The sequence below is a fragment of the Ostrea edulis genome, chromosome 4, assembly GCF_947568905.1.
Source record: "Ostrea edulis chromosome 4, xbOstEdul1.1, whole genome shotgun sequence".
Lineage (NCBI taxonomy): Eukaryota > Metazoa > Mollusca > Bivalvia > Ostreida > Ostreidae > Ostrea > Ostrea edulis.
The window spans coordinates 83,874,441-83,888,857 of record NC_079167.1 but is presented as its reverse complement, the minus strand read 5'-3'; the positions used below and the strand labels follow the sequence as shown (position 1 = coordinate 83,888,857).

The 14,417-nt window shown below is 35.4% G+C and overlaps 1 protein-coding gene across 1 annotated transcript in view; it reads left to right on the top strand.

The window, feature by feature from the left end:
* The window catches only part of LOC125669698 (receptor-type tyrosine-protein phosphatase kappa-like), a 34,148-nt gene that overhangs the window by 18,674 nt on the left and 1,057 nt on the right, over positions 1 to 14,417 (top strand). Inside the window, exons 12-26 of the mRNA XM_056164005.1 lie at positions 280 to 367; positions 568 to 644; positions 816 to 852; positions 1,348 to 1,445; positions 1,617 to 1,736; positions 3,364 to 3,512; positions 3,603 to 3,738; positions 3,983 to 4,132; positions 4,864 to 4,963; positions 5,897 to 5,970; positions 6,904 to 7,038; positions 8,591 to 8,722; positions 9,974 to 10,125; positions 10,487 to 10,622; positions 12,205 to 14,417. The exon at positions 12,205 to 14,417 is cut by the window's right edge and continues 1,057 nt beyond it. Coding sequence (XP_056019980.1) covers positions 280 to 367; positions 568 to 644; positions 816 to 852; positions 1,348 to 1,445; positions 1,617 to 1,736; positions 3,364 to 3,512; positions 3,603 to 3,738; positions 3,983 to 4,132; positions 4,864 to 4,963; positions 5,897 to 5,970; positions 6,904 to 7,038; positions 8,591 to 8,722; positions 9,974 to 10,125; positions 10,487 to 10,622; positions 12,205 to 12,264 — 1,644 coding nt within the window. The 3' untranslated portion in view covers positions 12,265 to 14,417. The remainder of the gene's footprint in view (positions 1 to 279; positions 368 to 567; positions 645 to 815; positions 853 to 1,347; positions 1,446 to 1,616; positions 1,737 to 3,363; positions 3,513 to 3,602; positions 3,739 to 3,982; positions 4,133 to 4,863; positions 4,964 to 5,896; positions 5,971 to 6,903; positions 7,039 to 8,590; positions 8,723 to 9,973; positions 10,126 to 10,486; positions 10,623 to 12,204) is intronic.

Sequence of the window (14,417 nt, the reverse complement as noted above, 5' to 3'; positions counted from 1 at the left end):
GATTTCCTTCACAGTATTTATAGATATCTAGATTTCCTTTACAGTATTTATAGATATTTAGATTTCCTTTACAGTATTTATAGATATCTAGATTTCCTTTACAGTATTTATAGATATCTAGATTTCCTTTACAGTATTTATAGATATCTAGATTTCCTTCACAGTATTTATAGATATCTAAATTTCCTTTACAGTATTTATAGATATTTAGATTTACTTTACAGTATTTATAGATATCTAGATTTCCTTCACAGTATTTATAGACATCTTTGTTTACAGGAACTTCCTCATGGATTGATGGCACTGTGTGATGAAGCAAAGAAACCAGAAAACAAACCTAAAAATAGATATGGAAACATTACTGCCTGTAAGTGCTCTGTAAAAATAACAGAAGCCACACATAATACATATGGCTGACTTCAAAAGATACACATTAATACTTCGCTGCCTTTAATTGCTCCAAAAATACACATTAAAAAATCGTCATTGCCTGTAAATCTTAAAAAAATATTTACAGCAGAACAGTGTTGGTTTCAGTTTAGAGTGATGTCTTTTTATTTGTTACAGATGACCACTCCCGTGTTGTGTTGGATCCACTCCCCAATGATCCCAGTTCAGATTACATTAATGCAAACTACATTGATGTAAGTCAAATGGCCACTGAAAAATTAAATTTTCTAGTGTTTTCTTGAAAGTTTTTGATCTATTAGCTTTGTGTAGAAGTAAAAATTTGGGAGGTTTTTTGAAAAAAAAATAGAATTTGTGAATCCTTTAGGAAATGGATTTATATATGTGTAGTATTTACTTTTGTGCAGGGTTACAACAGAAAAGGGGCGTACATAGCATCCCAAGGTAATACGGCAATCCAACACTAATGTTAACAGTTCATCTCTTAATGACACTTACTACAAACAAAACTTTTGTCAAAAACAATGAAAAGAAAAATTTATTTTATGTTTTTATAAGTAAATTAAGTACAGTTTACCCTATGGAATTTAAATTATTCCCATGATTTCTGAATTAAATCCAAAAGAATGAGGAAAATTTATATAGTTATATAGGGAGGCATGATATATTTCAACCTTTGAACATCATAGGAAATTTACATAACATGTCCCTTATTTATTTTATTTTTTAGGAATTTTTATTAGTACTTTTACAACTAAACAAAAATAAAAAAGAAATATATTAACTTTTGCATCCTTTTTGTTTTTTTCTAAGTGTCCTTAAAGCCATACAATCCATAGCATGAGATTTTTCCTGCCCTGCATTTGTAGACGTGTTTCCTAGTTCAGTGAGATGTTCGTTGTGTCACACTAATTTCACTTTGGTTAATTGTATACACAGGTCCCACTAAGGTGATGATTCGAGATTTCTGGAGAATGATCTGGCAAAAGAGAGTTTGTAAAATTGTTATGCTCACCAATTTGATGGAGGCCTGCAAGGTAACATTTCTTTTTTTCACGCAAGTCAATGGTCACAGTAAAATGTCGTACAATTACTTACACATGTCAATTGTCACAGTAACATGTACAGTGTAGAGTTCTTTTTCCCACACAAATCAATTGTCACAGTATTTTCACGTGAATAAAAAAATAAGTAAATTTGTTTTGCAGAAAAAATGTGAGCAATACTGGTCGGAGGAAGGGACAGCTAAATATGGCGACATTACGGTAGAGATGCTGGACACTGCTGTCTTCAACGACTTCACCATCCGGACGTTCAAGATTGCCGCAGTATGTGTAACTAAATTAATTCTGTAATCTATTGTAAGCTTGAGCTACAAGTACTTGTTTACAGTGAAACCTGTCTAATCCGACATGTTAGCTACAAGTACTTGTTTACAGTGAAACCTGTCTAATCCGATATGTTGTATACAGTGAAACCAACCGTCGCATTGGTCTAGAGGTTAGAGCGTTCGCCCCGCATTCAGAAGGCCGGGGTTTGAATCCTGGCCACGACAGACCTAAGTCGTTAAAACAGGTAGTGACAGTTCCATCGCCAAATGCTCGGCATCAGATGTGAATATCACAGGTCCTCAGAGATGACCTTAAAAACGGATGTCCCGTATCACAGTAGATGTGGCACGTTAAAGAACCCTCCCTGCTCAATGGCTGTAAGCACCGAGCAAAGGCCTAAATTTGAAGCCCTTCACCGGTCTTGATGACATCTCCATATGAGTGTAAAATTCTCGTAAAAGACGTTAAACAAGATACAATACAATGAAACTTGTCTAATCTGACATGTTGTATACATTGAAACCTGTATAATCTGACATGTTGTATACATTGAAACCTGTATAATCTGACATGTTGTATACATTGAAACCTGTATAATCTGACATGTTGTATACATTGAAACCTGTATAATCTGACATGTTGTTTACAATGAAACCTGTCTAATCTGACATGTTGTATACAATGAAACTTGTCCAATCTGACATGTTGTATACAATGAAACTTGTCCAATCTGACATGTTGTATACAGTGAAACCTGTGTAATCCGACTTGCTCTTGGAAAAGAACTTATATGGACAGTATGTTGGATTGTACTGTATAAAGAATTTGGAAAAAAGACAATTGGGAATGAAAGTAAGGTCAGAATTCACAGTGAAACAGATGTCAGATTAAACAGATGTAACTGTAGTGACATTATTTAACATATCCATATATTCAGAATTCACTGTGAAACAAAATATACAAGTTTAATTGTAGTGACATCATTTAACATTATTCCAGCTGTTTTTGTTTGACCCAAGAACGGGTCTGTTGCCCGAAGCCGTAGGATGAGGGCAACAGATCCGTTCGTGGGTCAAACAAAACAGCTGTTGTCCAAGGACACAGTCTATAACTGTTTTATTATACACTTTCAATTTTTAGGATGTTTTACTAGATGCACATGGTTTGTTGATTTTGAACTTTTAACATTACGTGACAGAGAAATTTATACATTTATCAACGCATCCACTAGTTTAAAAGAAAACCTACGTAATATCCTAATTAATAATCAATAATTATATTTTTCGTGTTTCTGTTCTGTGTTTCATCTAATAAATTCTGTATCTACATCAGTCAAATATAGAGAACCTCGCCATTATGTAAAGCAAAGCAAACGACCGAGAACCACGTGACTTACACAGCCAATAGAAATAAAGCAGACTATTTCCCGGTCAACAGTTCGTAAACTGTTGACCGGTCAATAGACCACGAGTGTGAGAATTGATTTAACAGTAAAACTGTTACTTTTAAATCGTATTAGTTTTATATAAGAAATCATTTTAGGTGTATAACAAATCTATATATTGATGATGTTAGCTGATTTTTAATGTTAGTAAGAAATGATTAATTTACATATAATTATCAGAATGGAAGTAGTCGGATTGTGAAACAGTTTCACTTCACCAGTTGGTCAGATCACGGCGCCCTGATCTACCCCACGCCTCTGCTGACGTTCAGGCGGAAAGTGCGGATGTATAGTCCGGAGAGCACAGCCCCAATCGTTGTTCATTGCAGGTAACTGAACACGGACTGCTAGTGTTGTATACATCACTATAGTTAACCACTGTATGTACTTGTAACAGTTGATGGTCTTGTATTACACAGTGCTGGGATTGGGCGTTCGGGCACGTACATTGCCTTAGATTATTTGATGGACCAGGCCAAAAACGAGAACATTGTAGACGTATTGAAGTGTTCTCAGCTGATGAGGGCAAACCGAATCAACATGATTCAAACTTGGGTAAGTGATGAGAGAAGTCATAGAAATGTCTGTCGTGTTAAATGGCAGGGAAAGCTGGATTGATTCGTTCTTCTCGTAACTGAATAATGTAGAAGACAAAGTGAAAAATGTGTGTGTGTGAGTGACTTGTAGAACAACAGTTTTTGTTTTAAAATATTATACTGTTACATAGTTGTTGGACAAAAGTACTTGTATTTATTCAATATGATAAATTCTGATGTTAATTGTGTTATTCTGTAAACAGGAACAATACGTTTTTGTGTACGAGACTCTACTGGAGGCTACTCAGGCAGGGGAGACAACTATACCATACTCAGCATTCCGCGCACAGTATGAGGAGCTGTGTAAACAACCAGACAATGGGGGACCATCAAAAATGGAGGACCAGTTTAAGGTATTTGGCACAAAACTGGTACCGTCTATATTCGCCTATAAGTAAGAGTTTTTAGGAGTTAAATTTTGTCCAAAACTCTATGTCCGACTTATAGGAGTGTCCTAAGAAGATTAGTATTTTTTTGGATGGCGTCATGTATAGCCTAGTATTTCTTAAACTACAAAACATGGACGAAGTAAACAAAATAGTAATTGTTTAATTTGTTGAGAATAAAAAGTGAAATATCGATATCATATCCCAAATCATTATTGGAACACGGATAAATACATAAGAGTATTGATATGAGATTGATTTGTTGAGGGGAAAATATCAAATATCGGCGCATTTCTCAAAATATTTGAAACACAGGTAAAAACAGAGCATTGATTTGAAATTGTCAACCGATTCTTGAAAAAAGTTAGACTGACTTATACATGTAAATGGGTCATTGGCAATTTCCTCCAAATTAACCTAAAAGCTATACAACCGACTTATAAGCGAACCGACTTATAGGCAAGTACATTGTATATACGGTATTTGGTATTTCTTAATTTTGGGGGGATGGGGGTGGGCATTTGTTTGTTTTATTTGCTTATTAAACCAGTGAGTGTATGTGTCATGACCTTGAAAATGTGACAGTTTATAAAAGTAAATGTTGTATGATATTGTTGATATATTTTATAACATCCTCCTTATAGTTAATACAATTGATGGAATTCAGGATATGAATTATTTGTTTGTCTTGAATTCAGGTGCTACAGAAATTAACCATTGGTATCGACAGTTCCCAGTACAAGGAAGCATTAGACGCAGAGAATGTCAGCAAAAACAGGGTCAAGAATATTTTACCAGGTGTGTGAACAAAGCTTGTTATGATAACAGAGCAATTGTCTTCTTGGCCAAAAATGTGTATACTTGTTAAATAAACTAGGTCATTACCTGTGTACCAGGTAAATTATACCGAGCAAAGCTCGGACCAGCAAATGAATAGAGATAATCTCTAGATATGTTCTCTGAAAGTTTTGTGATCCATATGGGCGCCGCCATTTTGTTTTGTTCATTAGTTACTTTTTCAGTTATTCGTGTTTTAATTTGAATGCCAAAAATACAAGACTGACGTGCAGTTCGTAATCAAACACTCAGTTTGTTAAAATTGAATGGTATAATTATCAATGTTACAGTTTTTAGCCAATCATCAAATAGGAAAACAGTAATATGACTGAATAAATGAACGAGTTCATGAGTTTCTTGAAATAAAAATATACGATATATTTACTCTTACTGTTTTAGCACTTTGAATTTATTGGTTAATTTTGTTTTGTTTTAACTGTCTTTTAAATTGCAAATGGGATGTATTGTTGTTTATAATTGTTTGATTTGAAAGAGAGAAAAAAGTCGAGGTTAAATGTGACATCACAATGAACGGTTTACGTTGGCTAGCATTATATTCCCGCGTTAAATGAATAGGCGGATCCTGTAGTTATCCTCATATATTTCCCCTTTAATATTTAGATGTTACCGGGCTTAGCTCAAGGGGAATTTCATATATAAAATATATGATTATTTATTTCAAAGTGAATTCTAATTTACCATACTTAATCGAATTATGAACGCCAATGATCATTTCATGCTTCACTCGGTCCAATGGTCACACCGTATATATTAAACTATTGTAAACTAGGTCATTACCTGTGTACCAGGTTACTTTTAAAGCAGGTAAAGGAAATTTGAAGCTTTATCAAATCAAAAGTATTATTAGTAACAACTGGTTTTTTTTCCTTGTAGCCAAACGATGCCGCCCCAATCTGTACACCCAGGTGGAGGGATGCAATAACTACATAAACGCTATGTTTCTTCCAGTAAGTATTGTGGGGGTGTAGTTCATTATGTACATATACCACTTTCACATACCCCGCCCACACAACAACTACATAAACGCTATGTTTCTTCCAGTAAGTATTGTGGGGGTTTAGCTCATTATGTACATATACCACTGTCGCATACCCCGCCCAGTGCGCCCACACAATAACTACATAAACGCTATGTTTCTTCCAGTAAGTATTGTGGGGATGTAGTTCATTATGTACATGTACAATGTACCACTGTCACATACTCCGCCCACACAATGCTTGCTTGTGTCTGTTTGCCTATTCATGAGTCAGATTGTAAATAAAGATTAAGTGGAATTTTTTTTATTAGATTTGATAAAGAATAAGTGGGGGTGGGGGTAAAGAATTGGTAGACAAAATAGAGATGACGTTGATAATGCTTTTATAAGGACTGTTAAGATGTGGTGTCCTGAGAGTTGTGTTACATTTGTTATAATTTGTATTGGATGAAAATTTTTGTAGAGAACTGTATGATTTAAATACAGTAGACTTGTTATTTTACACCAGTTCTTAATTTGGTGAATTCACCCTTCAGCGTCAAAAGTGAAAATGTAAATCACAACCGCCATACTCTGAATGTCCTAAATCTGTATCCATGTAAATTAATGGCATCTGAATCAAAGTGAGATGAAAGCAGCTTCTCACTAATTACTACATAAAACCAGGGATCTAGTTTGTTATTTCTAATTTTATTCAGGTAATTCTATTAGATTAGTTATTTTTAACTCTTTATTCAGTTATTTCTATTAGATTAGTTATTTTTAATTTTATTCAGGTAATTCTATTAGATTAGTTATTTTTAATTTTATTCAGGTTATTCTATGCAGTTAGTTCCAAAAATTTGGATTGCTTGAAGTGATTTAAATTTGTAGAGTATATAACAAAATTTGTCCCTGTTTTTAGGGTTACATCCATCGTGATTCCTTCATTGTCACTCAGATGCCTCTACCCAACACAGTGGCTGACTTTTGGAGAATGCTGTATGATTACAATTCTCATACAGTGGTCATGCTGAATGAGTTTGACAGAAATGATAAGGTAGGGCTGTGTTTATATATGATTGATTGTTGTCTGATAAGGTAGGATTATATGGAGCGGAGCGGATCAGAAACCCTTGACTTGGAAAGATGACAGAAATGATGAGGTTGGGGGTGTGTCTATGATTGATTGTTGTCTGACAGAAATGATGAGGTTGGGGGTGTGTCTATGAATAATTGTTATCTGACAAAAATTATGAGGTAAGGGGTGTGTTTATGATTGATTGTTGTCGGACAGAAATGATGAGGTTGGGGGTGTGTCTATGATTGATTGTTATCTGACAGAAATGCATCTTCCCAAGTCGAGAGTTTCTGATCCTAGCCCCGTCAAAATGCCTGTTCAGTCAAGGGTTTATGTGGAGCGGAGAGGATCAGAAACCCTTGACTTGGAAAGATGACAGAAATGATAAAGTAGGGAGGTTTGTTTATGATTGATTGTTGTCTGACAGAAATGATGAGGTGGGGGCATGTTTTTATGATTGATTGCTGTCTGATAAGGTAGGCGTATACTATGTTAATAATGTTATTTTTATACGCCTGTCGAAAATTGGAAATATTGTATACCGTCTGTTCGTCCGTCTGTATGTACCTTGTAGGCAAAATGAACTATAAGCTACAGGATCTTGCAACTAAGTACATTGTACATTTGATCACCTGGAGGAGAGGAAGATTCCTAATTTTTCAAGGTCAAGGTCATATTATCAGTTAATAGGAAAACCTTGTAGGCAAAATATAGATGAACTGTTGAAGCTAGGATCTTACAACGTGGTGAGAGGAAGATGCCTATTTTTCAAGGTCAAAGGGCAAGGTCATAGTATCAGTTAATAGGAAAACCTTGTAAGCAGAATACAAACTGAAGTATTGGGGCTCGGATGATTAGAATTGGTATGCTAAGCGGAGGATGCCTAGTGTTTCTCCAGGTCATAGTATCACCTAGTAGAAAACCTTGTTTTCATTTTCCAGATATATTTTTTTTCGGTATGAATACAGGTATTGCCTTGAAATTTTGTCAGAACATCCCTCTCAGAGAAATACATAATCATTCTTCACATTTCAACTTGATTGTGCACCATGACCTACTTCAGGGCTAAAAGTAGGTCAGATAGTTTTCTGGATTTTCTCTCATCATGGATACATGCACTGAAAGTCTAATGGGCGTATGTTGTACTGTTTGCAGTGCTCTTGTTGTTATAATGGGTTGTGATTGGTTTATTTTTGTTATAATGGGTTGTGATTGGTTTATTTTTGTTATGATGGGTTGTGGATTGGTTTATTTTTGTTATTAATAATGGGTTGTGATTGGTTTATTTTTGTTATGATGGGTTGTGATTGGTTTATTTTTGTTATGATGGGTTGTGATTGGTTTATTTTTGTTATAATGGGTTGTGATTGGTTTATTTTTGTTATGATGGGTTGTGATTGGTTTATTTTTGTTATAATGGGTTGTGATTGTTTATTTTTGTTATGATGGGTTGTGATTGGTTTATTTTTGTATTAATAATGGGTTGTGATTGGTTTATTTTTGTTATAATGGCTTGTGATTGGCTTTTCAGACTTGTGCCCTGTATTGGCCTGAGGAGTATGGTTATATGGTGGAGTATGACCCTCTCAGTATAGAACTGCTGTCATCAACCGAAGACAACAACGTCTCCATCCGAATCTTCAAACTCAGTAACCACATCAAAGTACGTAAACAGTGCATGAATGACTGCCTGGAAACCCTTGTAAAAATTATATCAGGAATGACTGCCCGGAAACCCTCCTAAAAATTATATCAAGATGGGTTGCACACTTCACAATATCACAATCAGATTATGTAAGACTGAAGGTTGCACACTTCACAATGTCACAATCAGATTATGTAAGACTGAAGGTTGCATACAACACAGTGTCACAATCAGATTATGTAAGGCTGAAGGTTGCACACAACACAGTGTCACAATCAGATTATGTAAGGCTGAAGGTTGCACACAACACAATGTCACAATCAGATTATGTAAGACTGAAGGTTGCACACAACACAATGTCACAATCAGATAATGTAAGCCTGAAGGTTGCACACAACACAGTGTCACAATCAGATAATGTAAGCCTGAAGGTTGCACACAACACAATGTCAGAAGTAGATTACGTAAGGCTGAAGGTTGCACACTTAAGAAATGAACATCACTTTCGAGTTGTTCATGGTCAGTATGAACAGATTTGGATTTGAGGCAAATTCTGTGAAACGTGCTAGCGATTCACAGAAAATTTGCCTCAAATCCAAATCCGTTCATATTGACCATGAACAGCTCAAAAGTGATGTTCATTTCTTATATTTATATTCATTTACTAAATTACCTTTTTTTTTTACATTGCTTGTATAAGTTAGGAAATATTTTGTTGCATAAAACGAACTCCTAAGATCCACCTATGTCATATTGTCATATAGTCATATTGTGACGTACGTCAAAACATAGACATGACATCACACTTCGTCTTACCCTGCCTTTTATCAACATTGCACGGTACACTGTATTTTGGAGCTGGGAGACCACAAGATTGGGATGATAATCCACGTAAGTTCACAATCTTGATCCGAGTTGTGACTTTGTGAGATCTTTGTAGGCCTAACACATGTTGTGTTTTTTCAAGTCGTTACGCGCTCTCAGTCGCGTTCTTTAAACTAGTTCATAATCCGTTCATAGCCAATATGAACGGATTGTGTCGCATGCTGAAATTGGTTGGTTCATAGAGGAGAATGCGATTTGTAATATAAATATAACACAACGTCAAAATCAGATTACATAATGCTGATTGAGTCGGCAAACTACATGCAAGTAAACCTTGGATGTATGTCAAATTCCTATTCCTGCTGTAGGCACACGAGTTGTGGATCATGTCAGACTCTTAGTGTGAGAATTGTCTACAGATAATTGACTTTTTCTTTTGAACAGAAAGAGGAGCGAGCAATCAAACAGTTTCAGCTGAAATCCTGGACAGAGAACCAAATCGTGCCAAATAACCCCGACTCCTTGATGGAGGTGATGGAAATGGTGTATGATTGGATGAAACAGAACGGCAAAGGACCAATCACAGTCCACTGCATGTCAGTATAAAATTCAAATTTACTACAAGCAAAGTACGGGTTTACTTATAGGGTGCAATTAATCCACTGTAAAACAAAGTTCATTATCAGACAAATTCTTGATTTATTTAGGCCAAGACTTAGATTTCAGTGTTATACAGTGGAACATCCGCCACATACGATTCTCATAGGAAGTGATTTTTATTTGATGATCAAATAATTTATTATTCGTAATGAAGATTGATCGTTATTAAGAGGATCATTCTGATGCAGAATATGAGGATATGTAAAAAGTTGTATGTGAATCGCAGGAATATATATTTACATTTCATCCTCATATGAAGTGTTACAGATAGTGCATTTCAGTATTGAATGTTGACAGGAATGGTGCTAAGAAGAGTGGTTTGTTTTGTGGAATTAACCTGATGTTTGAAAGAATGCAGAGAGACCATGAGGTGGATGTGTTCCAAACCCTGAAAACAATCCGTGTTAATCGACCTCAGTTTATTGAGGATATTGTAAGTGTCTAAAACAATCCGTGTTAATTGACCTCAGTTTATTGAGGATATTGTAAGTGTCTAAAACAATCTGTGTTAATCGACCTCAGTTTATTGAGGATATTGTAAGTGTCTAAAACAATCCGTGTTAATCGACCTCAGTTTATTGAGGATATTGTAAGTGTCTAAAACAATCCGTGTTAATCGACCTCAGTTTATTGAGGATATTGTAAGTGTCTAAAACAATCCGTGTTAATCGACCTCAGTTTATTGAGGATATTGTAAGTGTCTAAAACAATCCGTGTTAATCGACCTCAGTTTATTGAGGATATTGTAAGTGTCTAAAACAATCCGTGTTAATTGACCTCAGTTTATTGAGGATATTGTAAATATCTAAAACAATCCGTGTTAATTGACCTCAGTTTATTGAGGATATTGTAAGTGTCTAAAACAATCCGTGTTAATTGACCTCAGTTTATTGAGGATATTGTAAGTGTCTAAAACAATCCGTGTTAATTGACCTCAGTTTATTGAGGATATTGTAAGTGTCTAAAACAATCCGTGTTAATTGACCTCAGTTTATTGAGGATATTGTAAATATCTAAAACAATCCGTGTTAATTGACCTCAGTTTATTGAGGATATTGTAAGTGTCTAAAACAATCCGTGTTAATTGACCTCAGTTTATTGAGGATATTGTAAGTGTCTAAAACAATCCGTGTTAATCGACCTCAGTTTATTGAGGATATTGTAAGTGTCTAAAACAATCCGTGTTAATCGACCTCAGTTTATTGAGGATATTGTAAGTGTCTAAAACAATCCGTGTTAATCGACCTCAGTTTATTGAGGATATTGTAAGTGTCTAAAAAGATATAAGTTGAGGACATTGTAACTGACAAGGATAGACAGAAATTAAGGACATGATATAGACCAATTTTCCAAGATGAAATAAAGCGCCTGTTCTTTTTTCCCTCAGTAAATTTTGTTGAAACTGAATTAATGCTACAACAAATCGACTAAGATTCACTATTTTTGGAGTAAATAATGAATGCTTACCAGGTAATTAAATGATATTGAAGTCCCAATTCAAATGCTTTCCCACTTACAGGAGCAATACCAATTCGGTTAACAGATGTACATACTGAATAAAAACATCGATTTATTATACAGGAGCAATACCAATTCTGTTACCAGATGTACATACTGAATAAAAACATTGATTTATTTTACAGGAGCAATACCAATTCTGTTACCAGATGTACATACTGAATAAAAACATCGATTTATTATACAGGAGCAATACCAATTCTGTTACCAGATGTACATACTGAATAAAAACATCGATTGATTATACAGGAGCAATACCAATTCTGTTACCAGATGTACATACTGAATAAAAACATTGATTTATTATACAGGAGCAATACCAATTCTGTTACCAGATGTACATACTGAATAAAAACATCGATTGATTATACAGGAGCAATACCAATTCTGTTACCAGATGTACATACTGAATAAAAACATTGATTTATTTTACAGGAGCAATACCAATTCTGTTACCAGATGTACATACTGAATAAAAACTTTGATTTATTTTACAGGAGCAATACCAATTCTGTTACCAGATGGCGATGAAGTATCTGGATTACAATGATCTGTAGAAAACGTAGATCTGAGTGGATGATGTCATATTTCAGCCACATCATTGTAGTGTGTAGACCTCACCGATTTGAAGGACTCTGTATCACTGTATCAACATTACACCACATTGTCTGTCAGGGTTTTGACTGGTGCTCCAAGTTATTCTCTGTTCAGAGAACCAGTCCGGTTCATTACTGGTTGTGATCCTGTTGATGAACAGGTTGTAAGGTTCATCACTGGTTGTGATTCTGTTTATAGACAGATCATAAAAAGCTTTACAGGTTGTATATTTATAGCATGCATTCAGGTTGTGTAATATTCTATACTTTTTGTGATTTGTACAATCATGTTTTTGATTTTTTTTTGTTTTGGCATTTTTCATAATATTATTCTTGTCATAATGTGTCAAACTTGATAAAGTATTACCGAGAAGATATATATATTTTTATACGTATATTTTAAATGCTAACTTTTATTTCAACATTCCAATTTCAAAGTATTTCTGTGCAACAATTTGAAATGATTCCACTTTTTATTCATAAATGATGTGCAAGATGAATATTGTATCCAGGGTTATTTGTCCTGTGTATATTTGTCCTCTTACACTTGCAGACGGTTTTGCCCCATTTTAAATTTTTTATTAGACTCAGTTGTGTTTATAGAGAGATAACCAAAGAATTCACGTAGTCTTACATTCAGCCACTGACGAGGACGAAAGGAGTGAAAATAAAACGGGCGGATATTTCCCTGTATACAATGTTCAGGCTCCAAAAATGAATGATGGCCAAATCGTTCATAGTAACTATGATGCTAGTGATTTATTTAATTTTAGCCAGTGTTTTTTGGGTCACCTGAGTCAATCGGATGGCTAATTGTGGTTGGTAGTTGTCTGTTGTCATGCATTAACATTTGAAAAAATCAACTTATTCCCTGAAAGAACATGGCCAATTTTCATCAAATTTGGCATAAAACATCTTTTGGCATAATTGCATGGTCACTACACTCCATAGGTCAAAACTTTAAAAAATAATGCAATATTTTATAATCTCTTTTATGTTGGGACACCTAGTAGACACTTAAAATGTATAAATATATCATCATGTATAAAATGATGATGAACAAGGGGACCTACCAGAAATATGAAATTCCTGTTCCCTGGGTCAGGGGTTCTAGTGCTAGGGTCAAATTCCTGTTCCCTGGGTCAGGGGTTCTGGTGCTAGGGTCAAATTCCTGTTCCCTGGATCAGGGGTTCTGGTGCTAGAGTCAAATTCCTGTTCCCTGGGTCAGGGGTTCTTGTGCTAGAGTCAAATTCCTGTTCCCTGGGTCAGGGATTCTGGTGCTAGGGTCAAATTCCTGTTCCCTGGGTCAGGGGTTCTGGTGCTAGGGGGTAAGGCTTTATGGCTCATATAGTGATATTGCATTCATTCTTAAAAATCTTCTTTAACCTTGCATAGCTTAAAGAAAAACTAAATGCATCGATCCCTCGACCAAAATTTAAAACTCATGACTCCTGGACCAAGCTTTAGGCCGTCTTCCAAATATTTACAAGAAATACAGTATACTTGGTTAATATAAAAAGCATGTAGAAATTTCCTACCCCTTGTCTGGGTTTAGGTAAATGACAAGCCTAAACCAGTTTAGAGTGAAAATGCATTTAATCTTTAAAAATTTAAGAAATCATTTTTATTTCTGTGGATTGTGAATGAATATGGTTTGCATGGTTATGAAGAGCATGTAGTCCTCTACCAAAATTGTGAACTTCTCTCCACCTGCATTAGGAGTTCAGGCTGTATTGTGAACTTCTCTCCACCTGCATTAGGAGTTCAGGCTGTATTGTGAACTTCTCTCCACCTGCATTAGGAGTCCAGGCTGTATTGTGAACTTCTCTCCACCTGCATTAGGAGTCCAGGCTGTATTGTGAACTTCTCTCCACCTGCATTAGGAGTTCAGACTGTATTGTGAACTTCTCTTCACCTGCATTAGGAGTTCAGACTGTATTGTGAACTTCTCTTCACCTGTGTCAGGGGTTCAGGCTGTATTGTGAACTTCTCTTCACCTGTGTCAGGGGTTCAGGCTGTATTGTGAACTTCTCTTCACCTGTGTCAGGGGTTCAGGCTGTTGGGAGGAGTTCATTAGGAGAAAGAGTGGCGATACATTTTATCTGGTAAAATTG